The sequence below is a fragment of the Myotis yumanensis genome, unplaced genomic scaffold (assembly GCF_028538775.1).
Source record: "Myotis yumanensis isolate MYYU_CA2020_CCGP unplaced genomic scaffold, mMyoYum1.0.hap1 SCAF_12, whole genome shotgun sequence".
Taxonomy (NCBI): Eukaryota; Metazoa; Chordata; class Mammalia; order Chiroptera; family Vespertilionidae; genus Myotis; species Myotis yumanensis.
This window is the reverse complement of record NW_027223763.1, coordinates 41,456,217-41,483,138: the sequence shown is the minus strand read 5'-3', so window position 1 is coordinate 41,483,138 and position 26,922 is coordinate 41,456,217. Positions and strand designations below refer to the sequence as shown.

Here is a 26,922-nt window from a genome sequence, read left to right as displayed (position 1 = left end):
TTCCTTGTGGCATTATAGTGTTTTGCAAAAGGGCTGTGACTATTTATAGATTTCTTGTCTTTGCTGGTAAAAACGAGTACACTTGGAAAAGGAGAGTTTAGTAGCGGGGAAATCAGTTTCCAAATAAAGGAGGTAAAGATTTGAAATGCATTAAGAAGATTATAGTAAGTGTTTAAAAGAAAAAAAAAATGCAACTCAAAGGACATTACTCACTCGAGCCATGCTTGGTGAGGAGTGGGCTAGAGCTGCGTAGCTGAAACTCCTCCTCTGGTACACAGTCCTGGATGCAGTGGTGCTGAGATTTGCTGAACTGAGTGAATGACATTAGCGAAGCCAGTGCTGTGGCACTGTGACCAGCTCATCATCATTTTCCCTTTTGAAAATATTAATATTTTCCAAAACATTAGTTAACATTTTAAGAATGTTAAAGAATAATGGGTCAGTGTTGTGGATTAAGAAACCAGCATAGGCCCTAGCCAGTTTGACTCAGTGCATAGAGCGTTGACCTGCAGACTGAAGGGTCCCGGGTTTGATTTCAGTCAAGGGCACATGCCTAGGTTGCGGGCTCAGTCTCCAAAAGGGGCATGCAGGAGGCAACCAATCAATGATTCTCTCTCATCATTGATGTTTCTATCTCTTTCTCCCTCTCCCTTCCTCTCTAAAATCAATAAAAATATTTTTAAAAAGAAAAGAAACCAGCATAGAATGCTCGACTGGTGTGGCTTAGTGGTTGAGTGTCGACCCATGAACCAAGAGGTCATTGATTCGATTCCCAGTTGGGGCACATGCCTTTGGGGGATGCAGGGGGTAGCTGATTGATGTTCTTCTCTCATCAATGTTTCTATCTCCCTATCCCTCTCCCTCTCTCTCAATAATAATAAGCATCCTATATAATACAGAGGGAATATGCTAATTGACCCTCAAGCCATTGTAAAGATGGCAGCGCCTGCAGCCAATAAAGAGGGAATATGCTAATTGACTGTCACGCCTTCAAAGATGGTGATGCCCACAGTAACAAGATGGCAGCACCCAGTCCCCTCAGCCTTGCTGGGGTGGCAGGCATGTGGCTAGGCCGGGCCCACCCCGAGGTGGGCCCAGTCGCTCCACATGCCTGCATCTGGAGTCCCCCAGTCCCCTCAGCTCCCCAGCCGCCCAGGGCTGCCCGAGGCTCAGGTAACCAGGGCCGGCTGAGGCTTGTGCTGATGGCAGTGGCAGCAGCAGAGGTGTGATGGGGGCATCGCCTTCCCCTGATCCCCGGATCGCCTCCCACCCCTGAGGGCTCCTGGACTGTGAGAGGGGGCAGGCCGGTGAATTTTCATGCACCGGGCCTCTAGTAAAACATATAAAAAAAATAAAAAGAAACCAGCATAGTTTTGGTTCTCCCTGTTATTTGTCTTGATATAAGTCCACAGTTTACACCAAGATCACCGTTTGGTTTACAGTAAGACTAAGCCCAATGGTATATTTTACTATAACACTTACTTGATTGAAATAATTTATTTATTTTTAAATGTGTGTATGTGTGTGTGCAGTACCTAATCATTTCTTAAAAATTTGTTGATTGATCTGAGAGACAGAGAGATTGATCTGCTGCTCCATCCACTCATACATTCATTGGCTGATTCCTATATGTGCCTCTGCTGGGAATCAAACCCAAAACCTTGGCTTATGGGGATCATACTCTAGACAACTGAGCTACCCATCCAGGGCCTGATCCATACGAGTTAAACTCTTATTCTGAGAAGAGATATATTCACTAAGTGAGCACTAGCTGGCTAAGCAGACAAGTACTGGTCCTCTTCTCCCAATTCTTTAGTTACCTGTTTCGACTTCAGGACTCAGATTTAACCAGGGATGCAGCCATTCCAAGACAGCAGGGATTTTCAACGGCCATGGACGGACATCCTGGTGTCACAGATCTGTGGGGGAGTGAGGAGGGGTTTGTTCACAGCCAAGGGACAGGGGATTGTGCACATCAGGAAACCTACCTTATCTGCTCACCTGATAATTAATATCTTGCACTAATGGAAAGGTGCAGTCCCAGGGAGATAATGAAAAAAATCCCTTTAAAAAGCCAATTTGAGACCCCGGCCACGATTTGCAATGGGTCCTACCTCAGATGATTTGGAGCTCCTGGTAATAGGCCTGGGTCTCTGAAAAGAAATTATTTTGAAGTGGTGATATAAATTATGTATGAGTATCAATTGAACATTCAAGCATAATGGGCTTATGGAATACAAGAGAACATTTCTTTTGAGATGCTGCAATACTGCTATTGTTAGGTTCAGAGCCCAGCTGATTGCTTACAGGGAGCCTTTGTGCAAATGGGAGAGAGGCACTCCCTCTGGGCGATGCAGCCCTGTGGGTACATGGTTTGGCAAGCAGAGCCTGGCCTGCAGCTTAGCTCCCTTCTGTCCCATTGGCTTGGTGCCTTGGTGTAATGCACAAATGGCACCTCCTGAAGTGGCAGCCCCAGTTGCTGTTTGTAATGTGTGCCAAGCAGAAAGGATTTCAAGGCCTGGAGTGGCTGGGTGGGTTGGTAGAGAGTGCGAGAGTATGTTTGAAAGACATAAACGTGACAGTTCCTTCTCTTTCCTCAACTCAGAGGTTATCCTTAAGAGATAGTGAAGCTCTAACATGCCCTAAAAGCAGATGGAGCCTGCATGGTAGAGAACAGAGATCTTATCTGGCAGGTATGTTTCCTGAAGAAGCTCAGCTGGTGGGGCCATACTTGCCAAAGCAGAAGCAAACAGCCCAACACCTGGAACATTTGGATTTCTAGCACCAGAACTATCTTTTTTGCCACCTGCTGCAATGTCCCAGGAAGGGGGAAACTGTTGTGTTGGGTGTGAAGCTAAAACCCCCCCTTTTTTTTTTTTTTGCAAATGTTTTTTTGAAAGTATTTTTATTGATTTCAGAGAGGAAGGGAAAGGAAGAGAGAGATAGAGACATTAATGATAAGAGGGAATCATTGACTGGCTGCTTTCTGCATACCCCCTACTGGGGACCGAGCCCGCAACCCAGGCAAGTGCCCTTGGCTAGAATCGAACCCAAGACCTTTGAGTTGGTAGGCCAATGCTCTATCCACTGAGCCAAACTGGCCAGGGTGAAGCTAAAACCCTTTATATCCACCAAGATGGACTGGAACTTGGGAGGGGTGGTGCGGTTGTAAGGCAGGGAGGTAGAATCCTGAGTTTGGAACTCTTATTCTCACCTGGCAGTGATGAGAGCACCCCATCCTTTGTCCCAGGTTGTCAGTAACGACCTTATTGGGAGCCAACACTTCAGCCCCCAGCCAATGGCAAAGAGGCACTCCTCCCTGCCCAGGTGGTATAGGAGGGGACTGAGTGGGAGGCTGGGACTTTTACCACGTTCCAGCAGTAACTATGCTTCCCAGCCCCTGTAGTGTCAGCAGAGGCCTAGAGTGGGGAGTCCAAACTCCCACGCCCACCCAGCACGAACGAGATGTTCTTCTGCTTCCCAGGACTCAGTGGAGGCCAAGTGAGAATTCTGGGTGTCCACATGTGACAGTAATATAACCAGACATCACTACCCTTCCTCCCCCGGTATGGTGCTAAAAGAGATTTAAATGTGATCCAGAATCTCATAACAGAATGGCAAAAATGTCCAAGATGCAACTGAAAAATCACTCATATCAGGAACAGGAAAATCTCAACTTAAGTGAGAAGAGACAATGAATAGGTACTAATACCAAGATTATGTAGATGCTGGAATTCTCTAACAAGGATTTTAAAGCAGCTATCATAAAAACCAAAATGCTTCAGCAAGGAATTCCAGCCACACTTGAAACAAATGCAAAACTGAAAACTTCATTAAAGAAATAGAAAATATAAAGAAGCAAAGAAGAACCTTAGAACTGAAAAATGCAATAAATAAGAAAAAAACTGAACTGGATTAGTAGAATGGAGAGACCAGAGGAATGGATCAATGAACTTGAAGAGAGAACAACAGAAATTACCCAATCTGAACAACAGAAAGAAGACAGAGTGGAAAAAAAGAAAAAAATGAACAGAGACTCAGGGACCTGTGGGACTATAACAAAAGATAACATATTTGTATCTTCAGAGTCCCAGAGGAGAGGAGAAAGTGCAGGGGTGAAAAAAGTATTCAAAGAAATAAATTTGGCAAAAAAAGGGACAAACTTACAGATTTAAGAAACTGAGCAAATCCCCAAAAGGAGAATCTAGTGCCAAGCCTTGTCTTTGGAAGGAGCCCTAAAACAGAAGTCAACTACACAGTCAGGTGGGTCACATTAGAAAGAAAGAAAAAAAGAAAAAGAAAGGAAGGAAGGAAGGAAGGAAGGGAGGGAGGGAGGGAGGGAGGGAGGGAGGGAGGGAGGAAGGAAGGAAGGAAGGAAGGAAGGAAGGGAGGGAGGAAAGAGGGAAGGAGGGAGGGAGGGAGGGAGGAAGGAAGGAAGGGAGGGAGGAAAGAGGGAAGGAAGGAAAGAAGGAAGGAAAGAAGGAAGGAAGGAAGGAAGGAAGGAAGGAAGGAAGGAAGGAAGGAAGGAAGGGAGGGAGGAAAGAGGGAAGGAAGGAAAGAAGGAAGGAAGGGAGGAAAGAGGGAAGGAAGGAAGGAAGGAAGGAAGGGAGGGAGGGAGGAAAGAGGGAAGGAAGGAAAGAAGGAAGGAAGGAAGGAAGGAAGGAAGGAAGGAAGGAAGGAAGGGAGGGAGGAAAGAGGGAAGGAAGGAAAGAAGGAAGGAAAGAAGGAAGGAAGGAAGGAAGGAAGGAAGGAAGGAAGGAAGGGAGGGAGGGAGGGAGGAAAGAGGGAAGGAAGGAAGGAAGGAAGGAAGGAAGGAAGGGAGGGAGGGAGGAAAGAGGGAAGGAAGGAAGGAAGGAAGGAAGGAAGGAAGGAAGGAAGGAAGGGAGGAAGGGAGGGAGGAAAGAGGGAAGGAAGGAAAGAAGGAAGGAAGGGAGGAAAGAGGGAAGGAAGGAAGGAAGGAAGGAAGGGAGGGAGGGAGGAAAGAGGGAAGGAAGGAAAGAAGGAAGGAAGGAAGGAAGGAAGGAAGGAAGGAAGGAAGGGAGGGAGGAAAGAGGGAAGGAAGGAAAGAAGGAAGGAAGGAAGGAAGGAAGGAAGGAAGGAAGGAAGGAAGGAAGGAAGGAAGGAAGGAAGGACCAGCTTGGCCGGTGTGGTTCAGTTGGTTGAGCGTCGTCCAGTGCACCAGGTCTCTGGTTTGATTCCAGGTCAGGGCACATGCCAGGGTCGTGGACTTGATCCCCAGTAGGGAGCATACAGGAGGCATTTGATCCATGTTCCTCTCTCTCTCATCAATGTTTTTCTCTCTCCCTTTCCCTTCCTTTCTCTGAAATCAATAAAAACATATAAAAAAAAACTTAAAAAAACAGAAAGGTTGAGAACATTGCTTTATAGCAATATGGTCATAGCATTAGGCACAGTACATCTATAATAATAAAAGGGTAATATACTAATTAGACCATTAAACCAAACATTTTTCTCGGCATCATTCCGGATGTCCTTCAGGATGAAGCTGGGGCCAGAGCAAAACGGCCCAGGTCCCAGGTGCCTGGCAGCGGCAGCCGGAGGGAAGCAGCCTGGGTCCCAGGTGCCAGAGGGAAGCCGGTGCCGGCAGCCGGGGGAAGGAAGGCCTACTCTTGCATGAATTTTTGTGCATCGGGTCTCTAGTTAAAAATAAAAACTTAAGGATCAGTGGCTTAGTTTAGAGAAGAGTGCATCTGCTAAGCAAACATAGAGTAATGCAATTCATTCAACTGGTGAAACACTGAAGTGGTTTGGGAATGATTTTTGAGGAGAGACTGGTTTGCATAAGCCACTAGTATGACTCTCTTTACAACTTTCATATTTATTTATTTTCTATCTTCTTAGTCAGACTGAGAGTAAAATCAGGATGTGAACATTTAAAAATAAATTAATTGTTATTTATTTAATGTATTTAATATTTAAAATTGTTTAAATTTGATATTCGAGTGAAAATACCATTCAGAATGGTGTGGGTTTTTAAAAAATATATATTTTATTGATTTTTTTACAGAGAGGAAGGGAGAGGAATAGAGAGTCAGAAACATCGACAAGAATGAAACATTGATCAGCTGCCTCCTGCACACCCCCTACTGGGGACGTGCCCGCAACCAAGGTACATGCCCTTGACCGGAATCGAGCCCAGGACCCTTCAGTCTGCAGGCCAACGCTCTGTCCAATGAGCCAAACCGGTTAGGCTTGTTTGCTTGTTTTTTAACTAAACACAATAACCACATGTATTATTCATTCCATCTGGAAGTAAGTGCATTCTCTTTGCCAGCTTCTACAGTCAAATGACCCAAAAGGATAAAATCCTTCTGACAAGTTGTTTGAATATTTATTTTTCAATGTATATTACAGAGTATAGCTAATATTTTCATACAAATGACCTGGAAAGTGCTTATCTATATGTATAAAGCCCTAATAGGCAAATAGACTGAACCGCAGAACAACTGAACAACCGAACAACTGGTCGCTATGACGTGCGCTGACCACCAGGGGGCACATGCGGAAGATTGCGGGTGTCAGCAGCAGGTGGCAGAGCACAGAACATGGTGGGCATCAGCCATGGCAGGATGGTGGAGCAGGTGAGTGGGGTGCCAGTCACTCTCATTGGGGTTAGCCTCCAGTAGTTACTGAAAATTCTTTGCTTCCATGCACTGCGGTCCTGCCCAGTGCTTGCACCTGCTGCCTGAACCAGTCCCACTTGCACCCGTTGCTGGTGCCTGCCCAATCACCCCTTAGGGCTTCTCCACCTCCCCCTGCTCCTGAGGGGCAACAGGGCCAGCAGTCGCCTCTCACACCCACTGCTGGGGTTGGCCCCAATCGCTCTGTGGCATCAGCAGGTGTGAGTGGGGCTGGCACTGTCAACACATGGGAGCAGTACAGGAGTGGGGCTGCTGGCAGACAGGGGACTGGGAGCTGTGGGGGAGTGGCCTGGTGGGGGTACAGAGGATGGGCCGAGACCCGCCCCCATGCCCACCACAGTCTCTTGGCCCACAGTTCCTTTTAAGGTGCACGAATTTGTGCACTGGGCCTCTAGTTGGTTAATAAAAGTCTGTATTCAAACATTATTTCCATTAGTCTTCACAGCAAGCCAACAGGAAGAACAAAGGGATTCAGAAGATTAAGGTTGGTGCTGGATCCCTCCCTACTACTGACTAGTGACGCAAATGACACAAATCTGATATCCTTTCCACTAGCCACTTCAATAAGAGGCCCAAGGCCTGACTCTCTCAACACTTGGGGAGTTCAGAGAGATTGTGTTCATCAAACAATAGTTCATGGCATGGTAGAAAGAACCTGAGCCTTGTGAGGATTAGAGGGCAACTAATATTTATTGAGTATTTACTATATGCCAAGTATGTCCATTCTGTGGCATGCTAGAGCCACCCTGTGCCAGCTCATATGGGCTTGTGAGAGGCAATTGTTAAATTTTCAGGAATTTTGCCAGCCATTTTTTAAACAGTTGGGAACTTGAAATTGACAGCAGAAGAAATAGTTATACCGTGAAAATAATCAAATGCTACAAATCATGGCTCTTCCATCAGCTCCAAGAGCTGATTGTTAACCATTTACTAGCCCATCACCGCAATCACTTTTTCCCATTATGTTATGTTATCCTCCAAAAAACTCGCTGTAAGATATTTGTTAGAAGGTGAAGTTTAAAGGTGGAAAACAGACTCATATTGCATAAGTAACATGTCCAGATTTTTCCAAAGCACAGAAACAAAAAACCAATTCTGTAACTCTATGTTCTTTCTACTTCTATTGCTACACCTTTGAGCCAGGAAATGTAAACAGAGTTGGTGCCTTAACACTGACTGACTGTAACCTTGGATTAATAACAATTTACCACTGTGAATCACCATTTTTTCATCTGTAAAGTTGGGAGATCTGAATCGCTTAATATTCAAGGTCTCTTTTGGGTGTAATTATCTCTGTTGTTCACTAATTTTACCTCTGTCCTACCATGGCAGAAGCACTAATAACAAGCCCCTAGCGAGTGGCTGTTGGAACAATGGATTTGTACCACTATGGGCTTCTCGGTACTTAAAGCTGATACTACCAGATTTTCTTTGCTCAAATATCCACCATCACCGAAGCCGGTTTGGCTCAGTGGATGGAGCGTCAGCCTGCGGACTGAAAGGTCCCGGGTTTGATTCCAGTCAGGGGCGTGTACCTGGGTTGCGGGCACATCCCCAGTGGGAGATGTGCAGGGGGCAGCTGATTGTTGTTTCTCTCTCATTGATGTTTCTAGCTCTCTATCTCTCTCCCTTTCTCTCTGTAAAAAAATCAATAAAATATATTTTTAAAAAATATCCACCATTAAGGATATGTAATAAAGGAAATGTGCGTCGCAGGTTAAAATTTGGCAGGGCAAAATTTAACCTGTTAGATTAGTTACCCACTAGCATCCTCTAGTCCCAAAAGAATAACCAAATCCTTGTATCATTGATGGGTTCATCCTTAAAGACAACTATGTAGATCTTTGCTTTCAAAGGATTCCGCAAGGAGATTAAAAATGAAGAAAGAGTGCTTCAAAGACAGAAGAGGTGAATAACCCATTTTCAAAGATGGATATAATCCTAAAGACTGGAGAGAAATTGTGAGTTTGTAAGGTTTCGGCTGTTTATGGGTTAGTTGTGGGAAAGGCTGTGGGTTTGCCTATACTGACCAGGCACTAAGTGTCCTGCCTTAAGGCTCCAGCAAAGTTACTAATAATGAGGTACCAATAGCGCTTCTAGCACAACACTAGTCTTTGCATGGACTGAGAAGTAATTTCTGAAGCCACAGGCAGAACCAGGATCTCTGTATTTAGTTTAGGAAAGAAGAGTTCTGAAGTTTGGCCGTTTAAATTTGGTGATGAGATCTGAGACAGAGCTTAATCTGGTTATCATGGGGAGATATATATCTGTTACCTACAAACACCTATAATTTATAATATGCAAAGGTCATCCACAAAGAGATTCCATGGTTCTATCTGTATAGCAGAGTCGGGGGAAATGATCTTCAATGCTGGCATCATCATACTTCCTAGGGAGTATTTCAGCTCAGGTCTTCCAAGAAGCAGATGGAATTATAGGTGCAATAGATTTACTGGGGAGAAAGATGTAAAGGATAGAGAGGGGTGGAGAGGACAGAGTAAGCATGGAAAGCCTCCGGATGGTGAAAGGAGACCAGAAGAAAGAATTTGTAGACTGAACCTCCGACCGTTAGCATAGGTCTGAGGAAGTCTGGCCAGGTCCGTGGGGAGGGAGTTCCTGAGCAAAGTTCCACGTCAGGCGAGAATGCTGCCCCGCTCTCTCGGAGCCTCACTGTGTCCGTCATTGGCGGGGACAGCGGAGACAAAGGTTGGTCAGCTGGAGGCTGTTAGTTCCTATGGCCCTATAGCAAGTTCTCCTGAGGGAGATGAGAAGGGTGCACTCCCATGCCCACCATGTTTTTAAAAGTTACGTTTTTAGGAATATACTCTGAGATGTTGCTTGGGGGTTGAAAATGAGATCCTGAGACCTGAGAAATTTGTGGACATGATTCAATAAAAGAGTGCTGTATGCCTGAAACCAATAACAAAATAGTATCGAATGCAAACTGTCATTGAAAAATAAAAAAAAAAAATTAAAAGAACAAAGGAGAGGCAGGCTGAACAACAGGAAATGGCTAAGGGAATTCTTACAGACATAGGGATATCTAAGAGAGTTAAAATGACAAATCCTGCCCTAGCCAGTTTGGCTCAGTGGATAGAGCATCAACCTGTGGACTGAAGGGTCTCGATTTGATTCTGGTCAAGGGCACATGCCGGGGTTTCAGACTCCAGCCCCAGTAGGGGGCATGCAGGAGGCAGTTGATCAATGATTCTCTCTCATCATTGATGTTTCTACCTCTCTCTCCCTCTCTCTTCCTCTCTGAAATAAAAATATATCTTAAAAAAATTACAAATCCCCTCTGGCTTTCCAAACCTTCAATAAAATCTGACATATGTGTAAACACCTCATGGGAGTGTGTGTGTGTGTGTGTGTGTGTGTGTTGTGTGTGTTGGGTAAAGAAGGGATGTAAATCGGGGAAAAAAAGGCAAGTTCTATTTTGAGTCAACCAGACACAATATAGGAACTTTGTACATGGAAAAGAAAGAAAATCCTTAATTAATCCTGTAGAAATAGAGGAGTTCAGAGCCAGGACAGTCACTAGAGAGCCTAATCCCCCAGGAATTCACAGAAACCTTGGGGAGAGCATTGGAAATTCCACAGGTTGTCAAGGAGAGCATTGGATCGGTCTTATCAAGCTCTGCTGGGGTCCATAAAGATTGCCAGCACCTGCAAGGCCTTCATGCTTATAGCCACTGCCAACCCACAGCAGTGTGTGGAGATGTGAAATGGTGGTAAGAATTTAGAAGAGAAACCAGGAAATTATATTGCTTGCCAAGATTTCTCTACCTCCCTGGGCCCTCTGTCTTCCAGTGTAATTTTGTTAATTTCTCTTTTCTCCTTCTGTGTGCCTTTTCTACAGCACATCATGGTTTCTATGGACTATTACATAGAAACCTCCTCTTCAGCCTGGGTAGGGAATAAATTGTATAATCTCTAAAGTTCTATTCACTATTTTTTTTCCGGCAATTTCTTTGTTTCCAGTCTAATTGGTATATTAGCACTGCTCCTATAACCAATCACCTACCTCAGACATGGAGTGCTATCTTTCTTCATTTACTCCAATTTCAACTAGTGTCTTGAAGCTTTTCTCCATTAATAATTACAATTTCTGTATGCTTTTTCTTTCTATAGAGCTTTCTATCATCTATCTATCTATCTATCTATCTATCTATCTATCTATCCCTTTCACAAGGCTTATATTAGACTAGAGGCCCAGTGCACGAAATTCCTGCACGGGGGGGCGGGGAGGGGAGGGTCCCCTCAGCCCAGCCTGTGCCCTCTTGCAGAGAGGCTCCTGCCACGGCCACTGTGCTCGCCAGCCATGAGCCCGGCTTCCAGCTGAGTGCCACTCCCACGGTGGGAGCGCACTGACCACAAGGGGGAAGCTCCTGCATTGAGTGTCTGCCCCCTGGTGGTCAGTGCGCATCATAGCGACCGGTCATTCTGGTCATTCTGTCGTAACGGCTGCTTAGGCTTTTATTATATAGACTAGGGACCCAGTGCACCTTGAAAGGAACTGTGGACCACGAGGCTGCGGTGGGCACAGGGGCAGGTCTCGGGCCATCCTCCATGCCCCTGCTGGGCCCCCTTCACTGCAGCCCCCAGTCCCCTGTCTGCTGACAGCCCCACTTGGGCTACCACCACTCCCATGTGCTAACAGTGCTGGCTTCGCTTGTACCTGCTGACAGCATGGAGCAATTGGGGCCGGCGCCGTCAGGGGGTGTGAGAGGCGGCTGCTGCTCCAATTGCCCCTCATGAGCAGGGGGAGCTGGAGAAGCCCTGAGGGGCGATCAGGGCAGTCACCGGGCGCTGGCAGTAGGTGTGAGTGGAGCTGGCACTGGCAGCAGGTGCGAGTTCTGGGCGGGACCACGGCTTGTGGGAGCAAAGAATTTTCAGTAACCACCAGAGGCTTACCCTGATGATAGCAACCGGCGACCCGCCTTGGTCTGGCGCCCCCGCTCACCTGCTCCACCATCCTGCCATGGTCAATGCCCACCCTGTTCTGTGCTTTGCTGCCTGCTGCTGAGGACCACCATGTTCTGTGCATGCCCCTGGTGGTCAGCACACATCATAGCAACCGATCGTTTGGTCTATGCATATTAGGGTTTTATATATATACTAGAGGCCCAGTGCACGAAATTCGTGCACCAGGGAGGGGGGGAATCCCTCAGCCTGGCCTGCACTCTCTTGCAATCCAGGACCGCTGGCTCCTAATCACTTGCCTGCCTGCCTGCCTCATCGCCCTTAACCACGCTGCCTGCCTCCTTGCGCCCCTAACCACTCTGCCTGCCTGCCTGATTGCCCCTCACCACCTCTGCCTTGGCCCCTGCCACTGTGGCTTTGTCCAGAAGGTTGTTCGGCTGTCCGGTCTAATTAGCATATTACACTTTTATTATTATTAAAAATATATATATATATATATATTTTTTTAGAAGACCCAGTAAAGTAGGCTGAACAGGTGTCATGCTGCAGCCACTTACAGATGAGGACACTGAGGTTTAGATAGGATTGCATAAAGTCACACAGCTAGTAAGACAATTGTTTGGTTTTTAGAATTTTAAGAATTGGGCCTGTGTGCACTCAAGTAGCAAGAGTGAGGAATATAAGTAAGGTAACAACAGCATCTTATTAGAAGCATGAATGGAATATTTTATACACAGTTATCATGCTCACTTTTGTATAATAACAACACTCATTAGAATTAAATATAGCATTGCAATTTTAAGTGCTCTTTCACATATACCATCTCATAGGATTATCAAATATCCTTTGATGTCAGCATCTTGTGCAGATGGAAAGCCAACTATAACAAGTAACTTGGTCAATTATATTGTATTGAACACTTAAGGACGAACAAATTTTATCTCCTCCATGAAGATTTCTCGTACATTTAAATATACTTCTTTCCTTATACTGAGTTTATTATTCCAACTTCCAGTTTTTCTTATTTTGGGAATTTGCAGAGCTTTTATGATGGGGCAGGCATGGAAGTAGGAAAATTTAGGAAGTGTGGGTGATGGAGAACATTTTTGGATTCCAACCTAAAAACTTCTTTCTCAGAAGTATAACAAACTAAGACAGTATTTTAGAACCTCATTAAAAACAAACAGGTAAATCAGTTGATGGAATCGGAAAATACAAACCATGTACAGATGAAGTTGAAATCAAATAAAATTTGTTAACTTATGCATTTTGTCACATTAGGGAGCAGAAAAATATTTTCTTCATAGAGTAGTTTCAATCAAAGTGTGCCTCCTTCCCCTCTCTCCAAGTTCTGGCAAAATGAGTTTATTTAATTATTTTTATTGATTTTAGAGAGAGGGGGAGAGAGAGAAAAACACATCAGTTTGTTGTTCCACTTATTAATGTATTCATTGGTTGATTCTTGTCTGTGCCCTGACAGGGGATTGAAGTGAGTACTGAGAAGTACTGTGAGAACTCCAGGACAGTTGGAAGTAGATTCTGTATTTATTAGCTTGTGTTTAGGGCAGCTAAATGAATGGTAACTCTACCTGGACAATCTTTTTAATGGGATTGTCCCTCTGGGTTGAACTGCTGCTTTAAAAAATTACTCCATCTTAATCCTTTGGTTCTTGGATAAAGCAAAGTAGTGACCCTGTGATCAACACATTGTAATAAAATAAAAGACAGATTATAAGAATTTGACCAAGGTATATATTCTTGTAGGTCATATTTTTTAAAAGAAAATAAGGTAAAATACATTATAATAAAAACTTGATCAAGATATAGAGTTTGTTGTGGATCATTTCTGTTTGTTTCATTATAAAGGGAATTACATTAAGAAACAAAAGGGTTTACATTTTAAAATCCTCCATAAGAGATTAAATCTTGTTAGTATCTGCTGGTAATTAATATTTAAAAGTTAAACATCAAACCTCTAATAAACTAAATTTGAATAGTTCTTATAATAGTGGAAAACTGTAATTGAAAAAAATGTATTCAGGACTCCCTCCCACCCCACTATCCCTGCCTCTGGAAATACGCGCTCAGGATTTGCCAGTACAGATGAAATCTTTTCTGAAGCCATGGGAACTTCATGTCAGCTGACCCCAAATCATTTGTCTTGCCTCCAGCATTTCTAGTTTCACTCTTCAAACTCAGAACACAAAGACAGTATGTTTGGGGAATATAGTACATATTTGGAGCCAAACTGTCAGGAGAACAGGATTGGACAGGACAAAAGGCACATTTGCTGTGGCTCATTCAGCTGTTGCCACTTTCCCCGGAAGGACCATCATTTTTAAGGCTTGACACACAGGAACTTTTGGTTGCTTTAGATTCTACCAGTCACATGAATATGGCTAAAGTAAGAAATGGGCCAGCTTTCATCATTGACTTAAGAGTGTTCTCTGCAAATTTGTAAGTTGGCACATTATCAAGAATAAAAACTCCCTCCAAATTATCTACAATTCATGACCTGATCCTCTTAATTTCTAAACATAGATCACTCTTTAGAATATAAACCACCCCTTATATTTTTATATTCTTTGAGAGCACTGAAAGAATTCCCATTTAGGATTATCATTTAATTTTCATAGTATACCTCCAAGGTCGACAAAATGGATATTATCAGTATCCCCTTTAATTGGTAATAATACTGTGGCTCCAAGAGATCAATTAGTATGGCTAAGCTTCCAAACATGACCTGCCTTCCATCCCCCTTGTACTGTTATTTTTGCTATTTTCTTCTCTAACATAATTTAAAAATACAAAAGGAAAATATAAAGTTACAGCTGCAAATTACGAAGCTATCTTATTGACTTAAAACTCTGAAATGAACAAAAATGAAATCTTACCTCTCTCGAACATTTCCTTCTCACACAGTATGAATTCAGTTGCCAGGAAGCTTTCAGTTATTAAGGGAAGGATACATACACAGTCGACCCTTGAAAAACAGAGATTTGAACTGTCTGGGTCCTCTGAAATCCGGGTTGTTTTTTTTAAAATAAACACAGCCAGCCCTTCCTATCCCGGATTTCCTACCTGCAGATTCAACCAACCGTGGATAGAAAACAGTATCTTCACATTCCCAACTGTAGATTCCAAACCCTGGTTGTATCTGTCTGTGGATTGTATAGTTAAATTCTGGGGAGTTAAGTTGGGTACAGCATTAGCCTGTGCATGAAAGGGTCTCAGGTTCAATTCCCAGTCAAGGGCACCTACCTGGGTTGCAGGTTTGATGGCCCTGGTTGGGGTGCGTGTGGGAGGCAACTAATTGATGTATCTCTCTCACATCCATGTTTCACTCTCTCTCTCCCCCCTTCTTCCCTCCCTCCCTCTTTTCCACTCTCTGAAAAAAAAAAATCAATGGAAAAAAAATTCCTAGGGTGAGGATTAACAACAAAAAAAAAGTATGTGGGAATTTTTGACTGAGCAGGGGGTCAGATTTAAAAAGCATTTTAAAAAAATAATATGTATGTACCTGATTGTTGGGCTTATACATATAGAAATGTAATATATGTGTAATATAATCACCAACAGGACAAATGAGATGAATGTGAGCAAAACTATATTAGCCTGACGAAATGACTGCAGATAGTAAACTAACAGTTACAACAATGCATTGTTGGATTTGTAACATGAATAGTTGTAATATGTAGGCATTGCCTAGAAAATACTTTCATTACATGTAGTACTACGTGAGAGGAAGTTTAGATATTATATGGTACAATTCATTATATTCCTTGCCAAAACAAAAACACTAAAAACAAACAAACCTCAAAACCACCCAAATATAAGGAATTTCTTATTTTGGCTACTTGTATTTGCTGCTCTGACAGCCAGAATAAAAATATGTCTGAGAGCTACTTCTCCTTGGTTTATACTAGGGTCCTGGTTTCAGAGGCCTAAACTTTTAAAAAAGTTTCTTCCCCTTCTTTTATAATCATAAAAAAATACCATAGCAACATAAAGGATAACTTTTAAAACTGGACCCCCCTCCAGCCCCCCCCCACCCCGCCCCATCCCCCGCCAGTTGGCTGATTATATACACACGAGGGAGAAGATAGCTGCGTGCAGCTGTGAGCTGCAAGTGTAACATGGAAAGGGGAGGGCAGGGTCTGCAGTCTGGCCTTCAGAGCTCAAAGTCCGATAACAAGGTGGCTAACCTTCTATAATGTTACAAACAATTCAGCCTGTTCCTGGGACCGGAGAATTAATTGTCAGTGTTCTGGAGGCAAACTCCTGGAGGGGGTCAGGGTCCGGGCACAGCAACCAAATCAAAGCGTGTCCTGTCCTTGGTCTGTTGTCAAAATATATATATTTTTCTGAGCAATGGACCTATCAAGGCATCTTATCTTTTTAAACTGTTTCATCCTCCAGTTTCCCAGGGTAAGAAAACTTATCTATAGCTAGTAAGGTGAATAATTATTAAACAACTGTGGCTCCATCCTTACCACATGCCCTTCCCCACTATTACTCTGACAAAAAACTTCACTGTATTTATTCCCTTCTGGTTTTATTCCATAGGCATTCATATTTTATTTTATGGAGGTGTAACCACTTACCTATATTTTTGTACTTGGTATTACATTGGATATTAGCAAATTTCATTATCATTCTTGACAGCATTACATATATTCAGGGATATCTAAGTATTTTCTTGTGTCCATCCCACCTGCCCATTCTATTTGGTAGTGGTGGAAGTAGGAGGCTTGGGGCCTAGACTTCCAGACTCAAAGACAAACCAGAATATACCAGAAAAGAACACCACACACCAAAATCTTGAGCTTTGGTGAATATAAATGGTCTGACTTGACCAAAGTTTTAAACTTGTATTTAGATAATTTGAAATTAAGTGTTTAAATACAAACATTTATAATGATCACCTGAAAAGGTTTATAATATAAAAGGCTAATTAGAAGTTTTGATTTAAAGTCTATGAATCCACCAAGTTGGCAGCTACATTTAAAATTTTTGAACTACCAGCTACCCTTCTTACCTTTTTAATTAGCTGCCTTAAGCAATAATTTTAGAAATAACAACTCTAGATTCATTTAGTACAATAGCTGAAATGTACATTTTATCACTAGATGCAAAATATCAGATTTAAAACAGCATTTCTTCCATTTTTCTAATGTAAGAATCTCATTTCTTAAAGCATACTATTAAAACTTTTTAATAGATGTTATATAATTGTATTTTGCAAGTTCAGTACATGGCCTACAGGAGGAAATAGAGGGTATAAAATCATTTCAAGTCTTATCTGGCTCTAATGAAAAAACCAGTTTAACAGCTTTTAGCTCATTGACATTCAAAAACTATGCTTTACTTTTTTTTTATAGGATTGCTTTTCTCTTTTTAAAAAAAATATATATTTTATTTCAGAGAGAAAGGGAGAGAAAGAGATAGAAACATCAATGTTGAGAATCATTAATTGGCAGTCTCCTGCATGTCCCACACTGGGGATTGAGCCTGCAACTTGGGCATGTGCCCTGACCTGGAATGACCTCTTGATTCACAGGTCGACTCTCAACCACTGAGCCACACTGGCCAGGCCCATAGTTATTTTTTATACTGAGCTCTAATCTGCCATTTTCACTTTGTTCTACTCTGTCAAACAGAATTGCCAACCTCATGCCATCCTTTCCATTTGACCTCTGGCCAATCTTAATTTCAAATACTCCATTCTTCTTCTAGGCTTCCACATACTATTCCCCTCAGCCAGTAATGTTTCACCTGGGCCACATAGGTTTAGTGGTTTTTAAAGCTCAGTTGAAAAACTACTTCATGGGACTCTACCTTATACTGTGAAGTCTATGAGGACATGGCCAATATCTATCTTTATCAGGCCTAAGGTTTTGCAAGCTTTAAACATGCAACAAATATTCATTGTATGAATATGGAATTAATCAAAGAAAACACTCAGCTAAACTCTGGGGTGTATGTTGTACAAAGAAGGAATTGTATAGGCTCCAAGACAATCTTGAGAAAGAAAAACCCCTCCAAAGGAAAGTAGTAATAAAATTTAGAAAACTATAGAACTATTAAGATGAACAGTAACTTTTCTTCACCCTTTATAGGAGGTAGGGAACATGGAAGAAGGCAAACAAGCACAGCTGAGTGGTATATTTGTTTTACTGTTAATTTGACACATCTGATCCAAAGCATTCACAATACTTGATATACTTTGAAGAGAATCATATACTATAGTCTTAGACATAACCGCAGAACAAGCAGAACAATTAAAACTACGTAAGGCCTTAAAAATATCCACAGTGTGTATTATTTCAATATCATTCATTTACAAGTTAGACTACATACCATTAATTTATTTTTTCTTTTTCTTTCATTTTTTAAATTCAGGAATGATTCATTCAAGGAAAGGCAACTTAGTTTTTGTTTGTTTTATTTTTTACTACATTGGTTAATATAAAAGTTATGAATTAAATGTTTTCTGATCTCCTACATCAGGAGTGAATCCATGAAATTCTTAGATAATAATCCAAACCAATAGGTCCTATTGTTAAAAATAGCCAAAGTGAAAAGGGACTAAAGCCAGTCTGTGGTCTTGAAGAGCATCCAATGGACTTTCAGGTTGTCTTATAATGAAGAGTACTGCAAAATTTAAAACAACGTTGCATACAAAAGTCATTCTTGAAGCTCTAAATGCCTTTTAAATAACTAAAATAAAAATTTTAAGTAGTTGCCTCACAGTACCAAACTTATAAATCAAAACTAGTTAAAATTCAGTGCTATCGTGACTTCTCATTTACAAGGTAACTAGTTGGTAAATTAACAGATGGCATAAAAATTAAGACTTAAATCATTTTTTTTTTATTTTTTAGAGGAGAAAAATGTATGATAACCAGGGAATACAGAAAATCCAATGTACTTTACAATAGAATAACTGTTTACACCTCTATTCCTGTACAACAGGGTTTAGGTCATCTCTAGTGAATTTGTGTGTTTTCTTAGTACTTGAATTGTTTCAGATATACAGCTTTTTATTGAAAGAATATTACATTTGTATACCAGGATAAGATCTGGTACACTGAGATGTTTTAAAAATATTTATAAATTTGTTTCTCATATGCAAAAGCATTTGGCAATACTTTTACAGCATTTGATTTCATAGAATTAAAATTTCATACAGTACTTATATCTTGATGTTAAAAAAAATTCACAGAAAAAAATATAAATTACACAGCCTGACTGCATGATACTGTTATTTCCAGTTATAGTTCTGGTAATTAAAACCTTCATTAAGTCTGTAAACAAATCATTACCTGTACATTTATGAAGGCAACTGACATGATTTGCAAACAAAACCTTCAGGTTTTATGTTCTTTACCAAAGAGTGCAGTTCAGCAAAAGAAAACCCGGTATGCAAATTTACAGATTTTACAAATTTACCAATTCCTGTGACACAAACTGTTTCAACCTTTCAAGGTACTGTCCATAAAGTTCCACATCATTGTGACCTGCCCCTTCAACCCACAGAGGCTCCACAGGTCTTTGGCAACGCTCAAACAATGCAAGGCCATGTGAAAAGTCAATGACTTCATCTTCAGTCCCATGAATTATTAATACTGGAGAGGTTATTTTAGAGATTTTGTCAATACTGTAGAGAAAAAGGAGGGGGGAAAGTCAATGAATTAACTATGAAAAGGAATGTAAAACAAACTTTCTTGTGCTATATCAGAGAGATAATTCAAAAACCAGAATCTATCCAGAAGGAATTTAAAATATGATTCAAACTCTACAGCACCTTTACATACAATGTTCATGTCTTGCACAGAAAAACTGAGGTTGCGAGGAAACTAAGGACCATTTCAAGTATGTGCTAACTTCATACCTTTCTGCACTCATATATGGCAGGATTTTTGTTTGTTTGTCTTACGGTATTAACTCATAAAAATAGAGCAAATGTAATAAAACATAAAAAATTTTGGAGTTGAATAGATAAGAGAAAACAATTTTTAAGAGGATAGAAGGTAAAGTGAAGAACTAACCCAATTTATACCATGGAATACAGGAGAAAACTAGGAAATGACAGGGGGATGAAGGTAGGTGATTGAAGTATTTACAATTTGTTCAAAGAAATAATTTAGGTCCCTCTCTGTCAGCATCTTTCCCTACTTTTTGCAGCAGGGTAACTGCACTCCACCCAAAACTGTGGGGTTTGTAGACTAAGGGATTGCCAGACACAGTTTAGGGCAGAGGTATCAGAGGCCAAATGAGCATATACATACTGGCTGCTGTGAACCCTTTCTCCCTACTGGGCTTCCAGAACTGGCATCCAGGACTTCATCCACCAAGGGGGAGTTTTAGAAAGTCTTCTTTGGAGACTATACCCACTTTAAAAGGAAAAATATATAAATATTGGTATGGGGGTTCGGGTGGGGATCCCCAATTAATTGGCTTGGCCAGATCACTCTACAGTGAAGCTCACAGTCAACAAGTCTTAATCACCCACTTCAGATCAGCACTTTAGTTCCTCTGCCTTACTATGAGCAGACAACCAAGAATTACCAGACATCAGAGGATTACACTAACGTAAGACAGAGATCAAAACAATCAGAATTTAAAAGGCAACGCAAAGGAGACATAAATTACAGAGATTACACATAAAACAAAACAAAACAAACAAAAAAACTTAAAAAATCCAGAGAGAGAGGGATAGGGAGGGAGGCATGGGGGCACTATAATCATAAAATGAGGATAGAATCATAAAAAGTAAAAACATTATCCATGAAATTATTCAAGGCTGTTTTTGGTTAGGGAAAGAATGTTTGGGTATATTATTTGCTGTCAGATAATTCAATACTAAAGGTCTTTTTCTAACAGTAAACTGTTAGTGCTGTCCTCTCTGCTGATGCAATAATGAAAGAGGGAGACAGGCAAGAGATATAAATTTTACGGCAATAGTATTACCTCAAATACCTTCCTATCATCTCTATGATTCAGCTAAACAGAAGCAATGTAATGGACATACCTTCCAACCTACCATTATCTAAAACAAAAACAAACTGAAAATAAAAATCAAATTTCCCTCCAATAGCCTGTTCTGGTGATAAAATCACATGTACTATAAGCATCCCTTCAAAAGTGACTTCTGACTTGCTAATGATGAAAAAAAAAAAGAAGTTTTTAAAATGACCCTTGATGTTCTTATAAAGAATCAAGTGATGCCCTAGCTGGTTTGGCTCAGTGGATAGAGTGTCGGCCTGTGGACTGAAGGGTTCCAGGTTTGATTCTGGTCAAGGGCACATGCTCGGATTGCAGGCTTAATCCCCAGTAGGGGCCATGCAGGAGGGCAGCCAATCAATGATTATCACTTATGTTTCTTTCTCTCTCTCTCTCTCTCTCTCTCTCTCTCTCTCTCCCTTCCTCCCTCCCTCCCTCCCTCTCTGAAATCAATTTTTAAAAAATTAAAAAAAAAGAACCAAGTGATGACTTGGCCTTTGGTCCACCTATCATTCACAAAAAAATATCCTCTTTAATGTTGCCAATTAGGCAAAGAAAAGAAAACTTAAATTTGCCAGATTCTCACTTCTTGAATTGGTGGGAACTACCATCTTGTCTTAAGAAGCAGAAGTATCCCTTCTTTCAAATTTGTCTAACATCTTATGTTTGTAGACTTTATGGCGGCAATACTTACCCTAGTTCATTTAAGACTCAACTTTTTTTGCAATTCACTACTTTTGTCAATCAGATACCAATACATATCACTCATTTTTATATTCACACGTGTCTCATTTTCCCTCTACTTGTTCCTTTCTTTCAGTATTGTGTCTCAATGAATGGTATCACCACCCAGGGAATTATGTTCAAGTTCTTTTACTTAGTTAGCATCCTATATCCAGCCTGACATTTAGTTCTATCAGTCTTGTTTCTCAAAATCATTTTGTCTCTAATACTAACGCCATTGTTTGGTTAAAAGGTCCTCAGTACTTTGCACCTGAATCACTACTGCTCAAACATTTCAGTTTCCTGACTGGTGTCTATTACCACCTGCTTAAGTTAATTTTTCACAATTTCTGTAAGATATGAAAAATATTAGCTCATGGATGAGTGATTTGTATCATGAATACCTTAAGTGATGGGATAAAATTCCCCTCAAAAGTTTCTTTGAATTCAAGTATTTTGAATATTGGTACTTACTTTGGGAATGCATCAAAACAGTAGGTTTTCTTGGTATCAGGAAAAGCAACTCGCATTCCTGAGGTCAAAGGAGAATGAAGAATAACAGCAGCACTCTCGTATCGAGCAGCGAGATCCACAGATGGTACTGTCCCTATACTTTGGCCATATATAATCACATTTTCAGGGCGAATGCCATATCTACAAAGTTCAGAAATTGGAAAAAAAAAAAAAAGAGTTGGACTGGCATGGAAATGTTCAATCATCCCTAACAACTTAACTTTATAACCGAATGACTTAGACAACGTCAACAAATTTATATTTAAACTTTAAGTTTCTTAGTCATCACTATTATATTTAATGCTATAGTAAAATCTATTGTCTTAGCTTATTTCATTTTTCAATTTAATCTTTTGGAAAAATTGCTGAGGTCTTTTTAAGTTTCAATCTTAAAAATTTTGTATTAAACCATTTATATAATTCAATACAGCATATTATTGACTAAATTTGGAACATATTATCACTAATATTTTAATGATTGATATTTAATATAGTATTTATCTTCCATTAAATGTAAGAAACATTACTTCTCTAGACATCAAAAGTAGATCGTTTCCTTTTCTGAAGTTGGTCATATTGGTGAAAATGTAACATATAGTTACAGTATAGAATGAATGTACACATTATTTTAGCCAATAGCAAATTACTATATTTCTTGAAATCTGCCTTTACTTACCATAGAAATGGATTAGTGATTGAAAAGATAGACAGATGAATGAAAATTCCAATGACATACAATTCAGTTAATTATGAATAGACTTCATGCTAAAATCTCAAGAGTACTGCTTTCTTCCCTTTAAAAAAGGGTTCGGATTTAAATACCTAAACTCACTGAACTCAGTAATATTGGGTACATACTATGTTCCAGGCACTATTACCTGTCTACAGTATAATTGTCCCAACCAGAAACCACTGCAAGTGCAAGTGAGATGCTACAGGAGCTAATGAATGTGGGGTTAAGGGTTAAGTGACATCAAATATGCCTTTCCACTTCAGTAATAACTTCTGGCTGCTAAGGGCCATTTGATCAACAGCTTTTAATCTTTTGAAAAGGTAATAGAGCTTTCCAAATTATCTGAGCATTCACCAGGAAAGAACAAGACAAGCCCTGTGTGCTCCCTATGGCCCTTTCCAGGGGCACACGCCTATTTGAACTATCCAGCTGACATCCCCTCCTATAGTTTCTTTCAATCAGTCCTACGTTCAAGCATTTGGATATTTCCAGAGTTTGGGTTCCATCTACTCCAGATGGAACCCAAATGTAATGACTCTAAATGTAAGTAAACTCAGGAAAGTTTTCTTTACAACAGACCTGGCTGTGCATACTTTATAGGAATGAAAATTGGGAAAATGAACATTTGCAGCATCAGCATAACTCTTAAGGGTGCACAGTTGCTGTTAGCTGAGTAGCAGCATTGTTGGTGGCAACTATAGGTTTTAGGCTAAAGTTAGTGATGGGCAAGGTTCCAGAGCAGCAGAGGCAGCTGCCAATGTCACATCAGAGGACTCCAAGCAAAAACAGAATTTCAGAACACAAGTTAGAAAAGACTTTAGAGACCATCTACTCTGGTTCAGCTGCTTACTGAGCAGATATTCAAAGTCAGAGTAAGTTAGTGACAGACCTATAATTTGAACCCAGGAATCCTGACTCCCAGTCCAGTGTTTTTTCTATTACAACACAAAGATAATGATTTCAAAATTTGTAGGTGAAGGCTGCATAATGAATATTAGTCCCTTATTTTCTCTCGCTAGATCAGAAGTTCAGAAATTTAGGGTTATTATCAATTATCCTAAAAAGAAGACCAGACCATTCAGGTCATAACCACTTAAACTCATTATTTACTTTTCCCTTCCTGATTACTTAAGAAGCACTAACAATAAAGGCTGTCTGCTTTAACTTAGCATCTTTAAGAAACATACTAGCCCACTGGAATTACCCTTTAAAATAGTGAATTATGGTATATAAATTATATCTCAATAAATCTGTTATTAAAGAATATATTACTGCCCTGGCTGGTGTGGCTCAGTTGGTTGGGCATCATCCTGTGCAGTAGAGATTATTGGTACAACTCCCAGTCAGGGCACTCAATCCCTAGTGGGGGACATACAGAGGCAGCTGATCGATGTTTCTCTCTTCTCCCTTATACTCTCTCTAAAAACCAATTTTGTCATTTAAGGTGGTTTTTAACATTCTGTTCTTCTACCCAACCCTGAACTCCTTCCCTACTACTTACATTACTTACCATCTATTTTTTTTCTTATTCATCAAATACGTTTTCATATCATTTCAATTGATTTAAGAATCCTCTTTATATAGAACTTTGCTATGAGAGTTGAGTTTTATTACATATCTTGGAGGGATAAATGGTTCTAAAGACATTTTCCAAAAAAGGCTATGCCTACTAATAAAATTGAAGTGGTTCTTAACTAACTGAAATAATTCATATTTAAACATTAAATTAGACACATTGTTTTCTTTTTCTTTATATTTTCATATCTCTCTAGTTCTTTTTTTTTAAATTTAATTTTGATTGTTGATACTATTACAGATGTCCCCATTACCCTCCTCCTCCCCACTGCCCTTGCCTACCTCTACCCAGTCCCCACCAACTCCTTCCCTCTGGCCATCACCATACTGTTGGTCTGTGTCCATGGGTTATGTATATATGTTCTTTTTCTTTTCTTTATGTCCTTAGCTTCTATCTAAAATACTGTGGAAGTCAGGCAGCTTATCAATGTCTAATAGGAAGAATAACTTATACTAAGATATCTACTTACTGCATGCTAAATGATGAGATAATACACTGAAGTTTACAAAATTGCATTATTTTTTTAGAAGATTTGTAAGTATCCTGGTGACTAGGTAAGACTAACACAATCTCTAGCTTTCAAAAAAATGTAGTTATAAACAAAGAATAACTGACATAGTAACAGAAATTATGTAAATGATTTATCATAGCATTAACTTTTCTTCACTTGAGAGCCTCTCTAAATTTTGAGTCCAGAATGAAAGTAAAATCTGTTTTATAGAATGAAAACTTTAAAAATAGTTCCATTAAGATATCTTTAAGCTACATCTTCTAGGAGATAATTATATAGAATAATGCAAACCCTGGCTTAGGATTTTGACAAAAACAATGCTTCCTCTTACACTGTTAATGACAGGTAAAGTCAATGAGTAATTAGCTAAATCACATTTTCTCTCAATCTCATGAAATGCTGCAATTTTGAAAAAACATTTTTTATATCACACTTTAATAAATTCAATTACAATCTAATTTTAACTCTTCATAGGTATATAATGGTAAATATAGTCTCTATTTAGCACTTTAAAATGTGTTATAAAGTTTTTATTCTATTCTAATACAAGACAATTTTCCTAAGTGTGGAAAATAATTCCCAATCACCATTTACCTTGTCCTAAGAGCAAGCCAAGCAGCTTCTATGTCTGCATAGAGGTTCTTCTCCGATGGTTTCCCAGAACTTGCACCATATCCAGAATAATCATATGAGAATATATTACAGTTAATCCGTGATCCCAATCCTATGTAAAAGCTGCTCATCTGGCCAAGATCAACAGCATTTCCATGTGAGAAGAGTAAGGTGTATTTGGCATTGGGTGAGCAACGCACAAACATGCAGGCAATTCTGTTGCCTTTACTGGTTCTAGTCATGAAACATTCCATAGCATCTTTTTCTCTAGAAGAATACTGCCAGTCAGCTCGTTCTGATAGGTGTAAAGTCCAGCGGCTTCCACTTTCATCACACATTAGTGTGTAAGTTGGATCAGGTGGCAAAAATGCTAATTTTGAAGCAATTTTCCCTGGACAAGGTGGACAGCAGAAGAGGCAACATAGCTCACTAAATGAAAGATTATTCATCTTCTGAAAAAGAAAAGAAGATAGCAAATGTTTTAATCACTGAATTGTGCATTCTGCATTCTCATACAATAGAAAGTTAAAACAAAGACACCAGTAGTCAGTGTCTACTACTATTATTTCAAGTTATCTTCAACCAAAACAGATTTTGGGAATCTTTCTAGAAATACTGTAATTCCTGGATGAGGCAAATGTTCCTGATCAGGAGAGAGACTATATGTTTCAAATGGTAATGATTATATTTTAAAATAACCAAAATATGAACAATACAAGAGCAGAAGTAATGTTTATTTCCTTACAAATATCAACACAGTAAGTATAAAATAAGTATCTTTAGTATAGTTTGTAAGTTCTGCGAAAATCAGTGAAAATTCTCAGAATTTCATGGAGAAGCTAGGGAATTAACATAATATAGTAAATATGTAATAGAGTTATTACTATTTGTTACTATTGTGCTAGGTGTCCTTGCATATTTCCATGTTTAATCCTCGAAACAACCTTCTATGTTGGTCTCTCACAACTTGAGGCAGTGGTGGAGTCAGGATTTGACAACTGGCTCAATCACTATGCTATATCACTGGGCTACACTGTCAAGAGCTCTCAACACTATTATACCAGAATCTTATCATTTTAGCCACAGTGCCAGAGGCCCAAATAACTTATAAAAAATTAAATGTATGCATGCATGTAATCAATGCCCATATTTAAAAGGCTGTAATATAAAGTCCATTACGGAAAAAGGTAAAATCTTGTAAAATTTCTAAAATGGTTAGGTGGGAAAGAACAAAAATATTTGTAGCCAGAGATGGGGGTGGAATCCCAACTCTACCACTTACTAGCCGTGTGTCTTTGGGTAAATTATTTACCTTTTTTACTCTCCTTGTTTTTATAAGTGAGGCCAATACCTATACTGAACAGAGTGGTTGTGAAGAACAAGTATGGTTTAGGCACACAAAAGAGTAATGGCCAGATAGTTGGCTCACTTAGGCATGTTCCACTTTCTTCTATGTCTTTTTTATTAATATTTTAAAAATATCCACCTCATATTAACTCAGGAACAAAAATAAATACTTGTTTGCCCTACCAGCATTTCCTTCTATGTTTTCTTTTTTCAAACTCCTATGTTCTTTTAGCAATAAAAGACCTTTGCTTAGTTCCTGGTACCTAATTTTTACCAAAAAAATCTAAATACAAGGATAGGAAAAAATGTACATTAT

At 40.0% G+C, this 26,922-nt stretch overlaps 1 protein-coding gene across 1 annotated transcript in view; it reads right to left on the bottom strand.

Annotated features, from left to right (window-relative positions):
* Nucleotides 1-17,741: 17,741 nt before the first annotated feature.
* The window catches only part of ABHD17B (abhydrolase domain containing 17B, depalmitoylase), a 44,354-nt gene continuing 35,173 nt past the window's right edge, over nt 17,742-26,922 (bottom strand). The window contains exons 2-4 of the mRNA XM_070431499.1: nt 25,242-25,711; nt 21,789-21,968; nt 17,742-19,245 (exon numbers count right to left, since the gene is read on the bottom strand). Of these exons, the coding sequence (XP_070287600.1) occupies nt 19,026-19,245; nt 21,789-21,968; nt 25,242-25,708 (867 nt within the window). The 5' untranslated portion in view covers nt 25,709-25,711 and the 3' untranslated portion in view covers nt 17,742-19,025. The remainder of the gene's footprint in view (nt 19,246-21,788; nt 21,969-25,241; nt 25,712-26,922) is intronic.